The sequence below is a fragment of the Eimeria maxima genome, genomic scaffold (assembly GCF_000499605.1).
Source record: "Eimeria maxima Weybridge genomic scaffold, Emw_scaff1155, whole genome shotgun sequence".
In the NCBI taxonomy this organism is placed as follows: Eukaryota; Apicomplexa; class Conoidasida; order Eucoccidiorida; family Eimeriidae; genus Eimeria; species Eimeria maxima.
In genome coordinates this window covers 1-11,844 of record NW_013564174.1, presented here as the reverse complement: position 1 = coordinate 11,844, position 11,844 = coordinate 1, and the positions used below count along the sequence as shown (strand labels likewise).

Below are 11,844 nucleotides of genomic sequence, written 5' to 3'. Positions count from 1 at the left end.
TCCAAAGGTGGTGGGTGCTTGGAATTTGCATGAGGTGTGCGATGAGTTGGACTTGAATAAGGACCTTGAAGTCTTTTTAATGTTCTCCTCCGTTACAGCCATTCTGGGGAACTTTGGCCAGGCAAACTATGCGGCGGCCAATTCCTGCCTAGATTCCCTTGCATCGTGGCGCCGATCTATAGGGTTGTGCGGACAGAGCATTCAATGGGGTCCGTGGGTGGAGCAAGGCATGGCAGCAGGCCTGAAACCCCTTCTGGAGAAAGCAGGTATGAGGGGAATCACTGACGATCTCGGCATAAGAGTTCTGCAGGATGTGATGAGAAGTGGCGATCGTTACGGTGTTTTGATGTGCCAGTCATTCCGGTGGCGCAACTTCCTCATGCGGTGAGTCAGCCCTCGAAATATTCACGGTATATTTGCAAGCTATTTTATTTTGGGTCACTAAGATATTTGCTTTGTTGCATGAGTGTTTCGTACAATCGTTCTCAGGTATGACAGGGTGCCCGCGTTGCTGAGAAACGCTACTCGTGACTTCCACGTAACTCCCACTTCTCTTCCTATCTTAAGTTCAATGAATTCTCAAGACAGGCACGCGTTTGTGGAGAAGAAGGTTATCGACTCTGGGGCTTACTGCGCCTCCGGCTATGGATCAGCCCCTGCAGGAGTTGGGCATAGATTCCATTGGCGCAGTCGAACTTAGAAACTCTCTATCGGGCACTCTTGGGATCAAGCTGCCAGCTACTGCTATGTTTGACTACCCAACTGTCGGAGCGATGATCGGCTACGTTAACAAAACCATAGCTGAGCAGTTTTCAGGCCACAATCTTACGGGATTGTCAAGCGGTTTTGGAAAGGTGTCAAAGGCAGAAAGGAGAGTGGGCACAATTGCCGTCGTTGGAGCGGCATGCCACATGCCCGGTGGTTCAACAACTACAGCCCGCTTCTGGGAAATGCTGCAAGCAGGAACAGACTGCATGAATGAAATCCCACTGGATAGGTGGAACATGTTTGCCTTTTACAATCGTGATCCGGATCATCCTGATACAACTTATGCAAAGCTTGGTGCTATGGTCGAGCAGCCATTCCACTTCGACAATTCACTATTTAACATTAGCAATATAGAGGCACAGGTGATGGATCCTCAGCAGCGTCTCATGATGGAAGTTGCGTACGATGCTGTTTGGTCTGCTGGCTTCGAGAAAACGGACCTTGTTGACCAGGAGATTGGCTGCTTCGTTGGTTGCTGTAATTCAGACTGGCACATGCTTGAACTGCCTTCTGGATCGTTTACAGGTGCGTTGCGCAGGGTCTCCACCTTACTTTAGAGGAAGGATGTAAGCGCATAGACAGCTCTTACGGCACCGATCCATGCAACTACATTTGTATTTCGCAAGTTACCGACTTAGCCCGCCGAAACGACAATTATTATGGAGTGTTTACTGTCGGCTGGAGCAGGGACTGGTGGAGCGCCGTCAATCATCTCGAACAGAGTCTCGTACGTATTTGGCCTAAAGGGACCTTCATTGACAGTCGACACTGCGTGCTCTTCTTCCCTCGTCGCCCTGGATAGTGCAGCTACGAAAATTGCAGAAGGCTGCTGCACAGGTGCTCTGGTAGGAGGCGTCAATATAATGTTGTCTCCAAACCTGTTCATTTGTTTTGCAAAAGCCCGTATGATTTCGCCAGACTGCCGTTGTCGATCGTTTGACCAGCGGGCGAATGGTTATGCACGGGGTGAGGGTGTTGGAATGGTCTTCTTGCGCCCACTTGAGGACGCCTTGAAGGATGGAAACCCCGTTTTTGCCACCTTAAGAGGCTCTGCTGTAAACCATGGAGGGAGGAGTGCAAGCCTTACTGCTCCCAGCGGTCCTGCCCAGCAAGCTGTCATAGTCGCATGCCTGGGACAAGCAGGGGTGCAGCCACACGAAGTGACAATCTTGGAGGCCCACGGTACAGGTTAGTGGCCAAGCCTCCACATTTACATATGTAACAATACCACGTACTAACGTAACAAACTGTGCAGTGCTGCGCTAAGCTAGGAGACAATTTTTATCCCCACTATTCATTTCGTGTGCAACTTTTTCAGGCACCCCTCTTGGCGACCCAATAGAGATGGGCGCCGTTCGTGCAGTCTATGGTCTTGGAAGGACTGCTGAAACTCCTCTTTTTATTGGGGCCCTAAAGAGCAATATTGGGCATTTGGAGGGTGCTGCAGGAATAGCAGGTCTAATAAAGCTTATGCTCTGCCTTCGGCATCGCGAGATTCCTCAAAATCTTCACTTTGAGAAGCTCAATTCCTACATTGAGCTGGACGACATGCCCGTGGTTTTCCCAAAGTCGTCGATGGGTCTAACGGGTAGTACAAAGCTGCTTGGCGCTGTGAGCTCCTTCGGTTTCGGCGGTGCCAACGCTCACGCAGTGCTAGAGGAATATGTTCAGCTGGAGACGACTGCAAGGCGGAGAGAGCCAATTGCATGGTCCCGCAAGAGTTTCAATACCCGCCAAGTCTTGCACCCTCATGTCGCTCGGGTCCAAGAACTGGACAACGGCGACATCATATACGAAGGAGAGGTCAGGAGGGAGCACTACGAGATCATGGCACAACATAAGCTTCACGAACGCCCTGTGATGCCGGGAGCCTTGTACCTGGAAACTATGGCTGCGGCAGTTAGCTGCAAGCGCTCCAAGCCCTCAGGATGCATCTGCCCGGTTGAGGTAGACCATTCTAAGGTCGTCATATTGGAGGAAGTAGAATTCCAGCGCCCCATGCTCCTGGAAAAGCCAGTCACAGACGGTTTACATGATTCTCAGCGGCTTTTCGTTACTATGTCCCCAGGAGGCCAGGTGACTCTCTCGAGCTCAAAAGGGGAAGACGATGAAACATTTGTTCACGTCTCTTGCCGCTACATCAAAGAAGAGCAACAGGAGAGAGAAACGAGGTCATCCGCAGAGCTACTGAAGATTTTCGAAACTGACAAGAATCGCCAAACTGTGGATGTGGAGCAAATGTATCAGCGTATTAAAGACAATGGGCTAGTACTCGGTCCAAAGTTCCGAGTAGTGAAGGCCATTGAGTGTGGACCTTCCAGTGCGAAACTGCGTCTCGAGCTGCCTGGTCCCATTTCCATTGGCGAAACTGGCTACCGTTTCCATCCTTGCGTCCTTGATGGAACTTTTCAAACAGTTGGGGCATTGGTGAGGTCGCATGACCTAGCAGCAGCAAAGAGGGATTCGCTTCAGCCTCGTCCTTTCCGACTCATGATTCCTTTCATGATTCAGCGGGTAGAAATGCGATCTATGAACGGTGTGCATAAAGCTCTCCTCGCTCACGTCTCCCTCGTGAAGCGTGATGCAACCCAAGCAGTGATGGACATTGAAATTATGACTGAAGATGGGGAATGGGTTGCAAGTATTGTGCGCCTTACGATGAGGGCGGTCGACCCCGTCCCAGCAGCTGAAGTTCCTCGAGAGCTACTATGGCGATCGCAATGGCAAAAGTTTAGATCGCTTCCGCATATTCCTGAAGACGCCAAATTGGAGGTTGTCTTGATTGACTTCCGGGAGAAAAAGGACGCCACCTTTATTCATCTTGAAGAGATCATGAAGCCATTCAAGTGCACACTTGTGAACAGTCCGACTGTTGAAGAACTTATGCCCATTCTCGTCGAGTCACGGGAAGCTTCTAAGGAAGTTCCCAAGCTTATTGTTGTTGCAGCAACAACGGATGCGGCAAGTGACATTTCCGTTGTTGTCGGTCTTACGATTCTCTGCAAGGCAGCGCGCCGGGCCATAATCTCTGACAAGACAGCTGTGCTCAGACCCATATGGGCCATAACTAGGGGCCTTTTCACCTCGGACGGGAAACGTGGCGGCTGCTCCCAAGCAGGCATTTGGGGTTTTGCACGCGCTGTACGTTTGGAAACTGCAGCCCAATTGGGTAGGCTAATTTCGCTTGGGTGCGTGGATATCGCAGACGCAACCAGTTTGCCTCAGACCTTGTATGCATTGGCTTCGCTTCAAGAAACACAGCCTTATGAGCCGGAGCTTGTGGTGTGTACAAAAGTTGCCCAAGAAGTGGTTGATGGCGACGCCCCCGGTGACAGTGGGAATGAGGCACTACCAGAGCCTCAACCTGAAGAGCCTTCCATTTTTGTTCACCGGCTTGCAAAGTGGAAGAAGGGTGTTCGAGGGCCTGTTGAACTTCATCTTCCTGACAGAGGAGCCATAGCTAGCCTCGTTCTGAGGGCGCAAGCAGTCAGCCACAGGAGACAACCGAAGGGGAACATGGTGGAAGTCAGAGTACGTGCCATTGGCCTAAACTTCCGCGACGTCCTGAACGTAATGGGACTTTATCCAGGGGATCCGGGACCGCCGGGGTCCGACTGTGCAGGGACAGTGGTCGCGGTTGGTCCAGAAGTGAAGCGCTTGAAGCTTGGTGATAACGTATTCGGCATAGTTCCTGGATGCCTAAGGACATTCGCAGTGACGAGCGAAGATTTACTGTGGAAACTTCCCGAGGGCCTATCTTTCGCTGAAGGTGCTACTCTTCCAGTTGTGGCAACCACTGTTCAACATGCACTTGGAGACCTTGCAAAAGTTAAGGCAGGCGATAAAGTTCTTATCCATGCTGTTTCGGGAGGGGTCGGTCTCTTGGCGATTCAGCACTGCAAGCGCGTCGGGGCGACTATCTATGGGACTTGCGGGAGTGAAGCTAAGACCAAGTATGTGAGGGAATTGGGTGTGCAGTTTGTGACATCAAGCCGCAAACCAGAGATTTTCGTTAAAGATATGCAAAAGTACCTTGGCAAAAATGGCAAAGTTGATGTTGTACTAAATTCCCTACTCGACCCCTTCATATCGGCTTCGCTTTCATTCCTATCAGAAAATGGCATTTTTATTGAGCTAGGCAAAAGAGGCATATGGACACACGAACAAATGAAGGCGGCGAGGCCAGATGTTCAGTATGAGACTGTTGCTGTAGATCTTATGATTGAAGATAATCCTCGCTGGTTTGCCCTTCAACTGCACCGCATGACTCAGCGTCTGGAGTCAGGAGACCTAACTCCTATTTCGGCAACTGTTTTCGACATGACGGATCATCAAGATGGCGGTGTTGCTGCTTTCCGCTTCCTGCAAAAGGCTCAGCATGTGGGAAAGGTGGTCCTCACTATACCCAGCGCGCTTTCACCTAAGGAGCATACGGCCCTCCTCAAAAAGTCGTACGTAATCACAGGGGGCCACGGAGCACTCGGACTTGTTGTATGTAAGATGCTCGTGGAGGAGGGGGCACGACACATTGCACTACTTTCGCGATCTGGAGAGCCATCGGCGGAGCTTAAGGAGGGAGATATTTGGCAGTATCTCCTAAGCACCCATCCCAACATACATATCAAAAACGTGAAGTGCAACGTAAGCAAGAAGGAAGACGTGCTGAAAGCGTTTAAGGGGCTTCAGTCGGATAAGTGGCCTCCCGTTCGGGGCATATTCCATGCAGCCGGAGTGACTGACGACAAAGCACTTGCAGAGCAGGACAAGGCGTCAATTGAGAAGGTGTACGCTCCAAAGGTGGTGGGTGCTTGGAATTTGCATGAGGTGTGCGATGAGTTGGACTTGAATAAGGACCTTGAAGTCTTTTTAATGTTCTCTTCAGTTGCTGCGCTTCTGGGGAACTTTGGCCAGGCAAACTATGCGGCGGCCAATTCCTGCCTAGATTCCCTTGCATCGTGGCGCCGATCTATAGGGTTGTGTGGACAGAGCATTCAGTGGGGTCCGTGGGTGGAGCAAGGCATGGCAGCTGGGTTGAGGCAGGAGGTGGAAAAGCTTGGGTTACGCGGAATTACTAACGAGATCGGCGTTCGTGTGCTTGTTGACTGCCTACGTGGAGGTGACATGCCCGTCCCAGTTCTTTGCCAAGCCTTTAGGTGGAAAAAGTACAGCGAGCAGTTCGACACGATGCCGCGCTTCTTTGAATATGTGGAGTTGGACGTCACAACTCCAGCGGCGCTGCGTCAACTATATAGTTCGATGACCCCAGAGCAGCTAAAGGAGCATGTTACTAAGGTCGTTATTGACACCGCTCGGCAGGTCTTGGGTGCAGCAGAAGTTCCTCCCCTTGATTCGCCTTTGCAGGAGTTGGGTATCGACTCACTGGGTGCAGTGGAGCTACGCAACGGGCTCGCCCAAAGACTTGGAGTCAAACTCTCCGCAACGACACTCTTCGACTATCCTACTATAGGGGCAATTATAAACTACATTCAAAACCAAATATCGGGGAGTATGTCTCCAGGTACAACAGATATTCCGGCAACTGCAATGTCCGTCATGGGTCAAACGCAGGGACTGGCCGTCATTGGTGCATCATGCAGGCTTCCAGGAAACAGTGATACTCCTGGGTTACTCTGGGAGATGCTGTTAAGGTACGATAGCACTTGCTTCACGGTCAAACCCGGAAGAAACAGCTGGTCGCAGGATATCTAAATTTTCGGCGAGCACCTAGGTATCCAGTTATTAACAACATTTAGCGCAATTTGCTAGCTTTTGGCCTGTGGTCTGCCTGCAGGGGAAAAGATTGCGTCTCAGAGATTCCATTGACTCGGTTTGATGTAGACCTATTCTATGACGCCGAAATAGATGCAAAAGGGAAGATGTACGTCCGCAAGGCAGCTTTCATGGAGAACGCCGAAATGTTTGACAACGCATTTTTCAGCCTTTCTCCAGCGGAAGTTAACTACATGGATCCCCAACAGCGCATGGCGCTGGAAGTCGCATACGATGCTTTTTATTCAGCAGGCTATTCTCGTGAAACTCTGGTGGGAAAGTCATTCGGCGTGTGGATCGGTTGTTGTAACTCAGATTGGCACTTTCTGGAGCAGCAGTCGGATCCTTTCAAAAGCAGCAGTTATTCAGGCCCTGGGGGCTCCGGCTGTCTGGTTTCAAACCGAGTATCTTATGTGTTCGGGATCAACGGACCCAGCATGACGATTGACACTGCGTGCTCCTCTTCCCTCGTTGCAATGGACTCCGCCTTCCAGGGAATCCGCCTCGGATACTGCTCTGGCGCATTGGTGGCTGGAATCAACTTGATGCTGTCTCCACAGCTATTTCTCGCTTTTTGCAAGGCAAGGATGCTCTCACCAGAATGCCGTTGTGCTACATTCGATGCAGCTGCGAATGGTTACGTGCGTGGAGAGGGAGCAGGAGCAGTCGTTCTCAGGCCACTACAAGATGCCGAGTCCCAGGGGCAAAAGATATTGGCAGTGCTGAAAGGAACAGCAGTTAGTCACAATGGCCGCAGCGCTAGTCTTACTGCCCCGTATGGCCCTATGCAGCAGGAATGCATGAAGCTTGCCCTTCGGCACGCAAATGCGAATCCAAAAGACGTTCGGTATATCGAGTCCCACGGTACAGGAACATCTCTTGGGGACCCAATTGAGATGGGGGCTATCCGCGCTGTTTATGGAGTAAATAGGAATGATAGCAATCCTCTGATAGTTGGCGCCCTCAAGTCGTATATAGGTCACTTGGAGGGTGGCGCCGGAATTGCAAATGTCTTGAAGGTCCTAGTCTGCCTTGCACACCGTGCCGTCCCTCCCAACCTGCACTACTCTACCCCTAATCCCTTCATGGACATTGAAGGTTTTCCGCTCGTGTTGCCAAACACTGTTGTTCCACTGGAACCTCCGGCTAACAAGGCAAAAGTGCTCGCAGGAACTAGCTCCTTCGGGTTTGGAGGAGCAAATGCTCATGTCATACTCGAAGAATACGTTGGAAAAGTGGGAAAGGCAGCTGCTACCAACAGTGTAGAAAAGCGGAAAGTTGCATTTTTCTTTACGGGGCAGGGTAGTCAGTATGCGAACATGGGGAAGGAGCTGTATGAAAACGAACCAATTTTCAGGGAGGCGCTCGATGAGTGCAGCAGCATTCTGAAGAGAAAGCTTCCAATTCCTTTGATTGAGGCAATTTACCCAACAAAGGAGACATCGACTGGCTCACCACTACTCGAGCAGGCCGTCTACGCTCAGACAGCAATATTTGCAGTGGAATATTCCCTCCTGTGTCTTGCCAGGGGCAAGGGTCTCGAACCTGATGTTGTCTTGGGCCACAGTATAGGAGAGTATGCTGCAGCTGTTGCTGCGAACATTATGAGTTTGGAAGATGCGCTTCACCTAATAGTCGAGAGAGGGCGGATAATGCAGGGAATTGATCCACGTGGAGGCATTATGGTTGCATGCCGCTGCACACAGGAGGATGCACAGAAGGCGATTGAAAGTCTTGGAGAGTCAGCAAAGACAGCGGAAGTGTCAGTCATCAATGGACCTAGGAGCATTGTGCTGTCTGGTGAGGAGTCACACGTTTTGAAGGTAATTCATAAGCTCGGCCTTGGTGAACGATATAAAAGGCTCAATACAACACACGCCTTTCACAGCAGCTTGGTTGCCGATGCAGTCAAGCCGTTCTCCGAGGCGCTTTCCGGCATTAAACTCAGACAGCCAGCTGTAGAATTCATTTCAACAGCGCTGGGCACCAAAACGGCTGATGAGGTCTGCACTGTTGACTACTGGGCCCTCCAAATTACTCGTCCCGTGAAATACATGGAAAGCCTCCGAGAAGTGATGGAATCTGAAGTATCAATAATTGTAGAAGTTGGCCCGATGCCAACTCTCATTACCATGGCACAACAGTCCTTGAAGGCGTCCGAAGTTCTCTGCGTCTCGCTGCTTGACCCACAAACTTCAGATATGGAGCAGGTTTCTAACAGCATAAACGCACTCTTATCGAAGGAACAACGCCACCATGAATGGAAACGGCAGGCTTTCCCATGGTTTAAGCTCGCAACGCCGCTGGTGGATAGCGTTCAAAGCGAAGGAACCACTCAGGCCACCGCAACAACCGTTTTAGATGCTCATGTACTTGATCTGCTGCGAGACCATGTCGTTAGCCAAACACCCATCATGCCTGCTGCTGGCTTCTTGGAGATTATGAGCAGCGCAGCATTTATGCACTATGACGGTAAAATTCCAAGCACCGCGACTGTACTAACAGACGTAGAATTCGATCGTCCAATGTTGCTTGCCGATCCAGAACGTACGCAAAAAGGGAACGAGCCAAGTGTGGCTATAATTGCCATTGTCAACAAGGATGAAGTTCAGGTCAAAAGCCAGCTAGAAGAAGATGATGAAATGCATGTCCATTGCCGAGCTTCGGTCACCCTTTCTCCGGCCGACACTGTCTTCGACTTATCTGAAGGATGGGGGTTCTTGGAGGAAGCTAAAAAACGCCTGCCGCAGGCTGTTCCTCCCGATGAAATCTACAGCGCAATGGCGTTGTCTGGACTGCAATACAAGAAAAGGTTCCAGACTATACGTGAGGCATACAGAAATGAAACTGAAGCAATTTGCAGGCTACAAGTTCTGCAGCCGTCTCTTCCATTCGAAAGGAACTTCCGTTTCCATCCAGCCTTGTTGGATGGTGCCATCCAGTCTGCCTCTCTACTGCTTGACGACGTGCAGCCAACTCGGCCTATGGTTCCTGTGGGCATTCGCAAGGCAGCCATGGCCAGACTTCCACCCGATGTTGTTGTTTGGAGCCACGCAGTCCTGAAGAAGAAAGATTCAAGCACCGCCGTCCTAGATCTTACTATATTTGGAGGTAAAGGGAGACCGTATGCAATGCTCGATGATCTGACGCTACGTGTTGTGGACATGTCTCAGCGCGCCTCAATCCCAAGGAATTTTCTTTGGGAAGTCAAATGGAGTCCACGCTTCCCTGAATCGGAAGCAAAGGCAGCTGTATCCACCACAAATAGCGCCGGTAGTTCTCCAGGGCACGGCGGGGGCCAACAGGATGATATCGAGACCCGCACAACATCGCCACAATCAGATTCTCACCCTCGGCGAGCGGTTCCTATTTTGCTGCTCAACTGCCCTGAAGACTTTGTGGAAGGTATGAAGGGATACGCCAGTTCAACGCCTTTCCAGATGGCTTCAGTGGACGCATTGCAAGGTGCCTTGGACCGAAAGGGGGCAGAAGGCAAAGTATTCCGTGGAATTGTTTACATGGGCGCACTGGGAAAACTGCGCTCGGAGGTCGACTGCATTGACGATTGTCTGACTATCTCTAAGGCTTTGGCTCAAGCTCCAGTTCACGTTGAGATCCCTCCAACATTTATCCTTACTACAGGGCACGTCCAAGTCACAGAAGATGACGCCGTCACTAATCCAACTCATGGTGGTGTCTGGGGGTTCTGCCGCTCGGCTAGACTTGAAGTCGAAAACATAATAGGGAGACCGGTACAAATTGGATGCCTAGATGTAACTCCAGAAGCAGCGACGACACCCTCGATAATTGCCCACATTATTGATCAGGCTATGCCCGATGATGACTCTCCCCCCGAAGTGGAACTTTGCTTCCGCAACGACGTGCAGTATGTCCCTCGTTTGACGAAATCTCACATTGAGTGCCGTGGTCCAGTCGAACTCTTTATGGGTAACCGTGGAGCTTTAAGCATGCTCAAGCTACGCCCTTTGCCTGCCGCAGCAAGGGTCGATCCTCCAGAAGGATGTGTTGAAGTACGAATACGGGCGGTCGGTTTGAACTTCCGGGATGTGCTCAACGTTATGGGGTTGTATCCCGGCGATCCGGGTCTACCTGGAGCAGATTGCTCAGGTACTGTGGTGCGCGTTGGACCTGGAGTGAACAGATTCAAAATTGGTGACTGTGTTTATGGAATAGTCCCAGGCTGTTTAAGGAGCTTTGCCATAACGTCTGCTGAACTCATACGGTTGATGCCTGCTGGTTTCTCATTTGAAGAAGCAGCTGCGCTTCCCGTGGTTGCATCCACTGTTGAATATTCCTTGGGAGATCTAGCTAAAGTGAAGGCAGGAGAAAGAGTACTGATACACGCTGTCACTGGCGGTGTAGGTTTAGCAGCGGTCCAATTCTGCCAGCGCGCAGGCGCCATTGTCTACGGAACATGCAGTGGCGGCCGCAAGGCCGAATTTGCCAGGACTTCGGGGGTCGAATACATAAGCACCAGCCGAGATGCAGCTGCATTTGCAAACGATATGCGCGAGTTCCTGGGGGAGGATGGGCACATTGATGTAGTGCTGAACTCTCTCGTCGATGATTACATCCCAGAATCCCTCAAGCTCTTAGGGCCCAACGGACGTTTCATGGAATTGGGCAAGAGAGGCATTTGGACTCACGAACAGATGAAGGAAGCCCGTCCAGATGTATATTACGAGACCATCGCTGTGGACACTATGATGGAGGAGGATCCTGCATGGTTTGGTGGCATGCTTGACAGAATCCGGGAGCGTGTGGAAAGTGGTCAGCTCAGTAGCCTTCCGCTGAAGGTGTTTGATATGGAGGACCCCGTTGAAGGAGGAGTGGCGGCATTCCGGTTTCTGCAGAGGGCTCAGCACATTGGGAAGGTAGTAATTCGAATGCGTAGTGCCCTGCAAACGAGCAGTGGCACAAATAACAAGGAAGGATGTGCTGAATGTCCTGTGTCGCCGACGGCACTCAGAAGCATTGGGGACGCTGAGAAGACATACATTATATCTGGTGGTCACGGAGCACTCGGGCTTGTTGTATGTAAGATGCTCGTGGAGGAGGGGGCACGACACATTGCCCTTCTCTCGCGATCCGGAGAGCCATCGGCGGAGCTTAAGGAGGGGAGCATTTGGCAGTATTTGTTGAGTACTCAGCCTAATATTCAAGTAAAACACATTAAATGCGACATAAGCAAGAAGGAAGACGTACTAAAAGCGTTTAAGGGGCTTCAGTCGGATAACTGGCCTCCCGTTCGGGGCATATTCCATGCAGCCGGAGTGACTGACGACT

The 11,844-nt window shown here is 51.0% G+C and overlaps 1 protein-coding gene across 1 annotated transcript; it reads left to right on the top strand.

Annotated features, from left to right (window-relative positions):
* Positions 1-644: 644 nt before the first annotated feature.
* Positions 645-11,844, top strand: EMWEY_00049230 (Fatty acid synthase S-acetyltransferase, related; the record flags this gene model as incomplete). The annotated part of the gene is made up of 4 exons (XM_013479458.1): positions 645-1,293; positions 1,456-1,956; positions 2,087-6,416; positions 6,560-11,844. Coding segments are annotated over 4 exons (10,765 nt in total), but the record flags the coding sequence as incomplete, so codon positions are not given.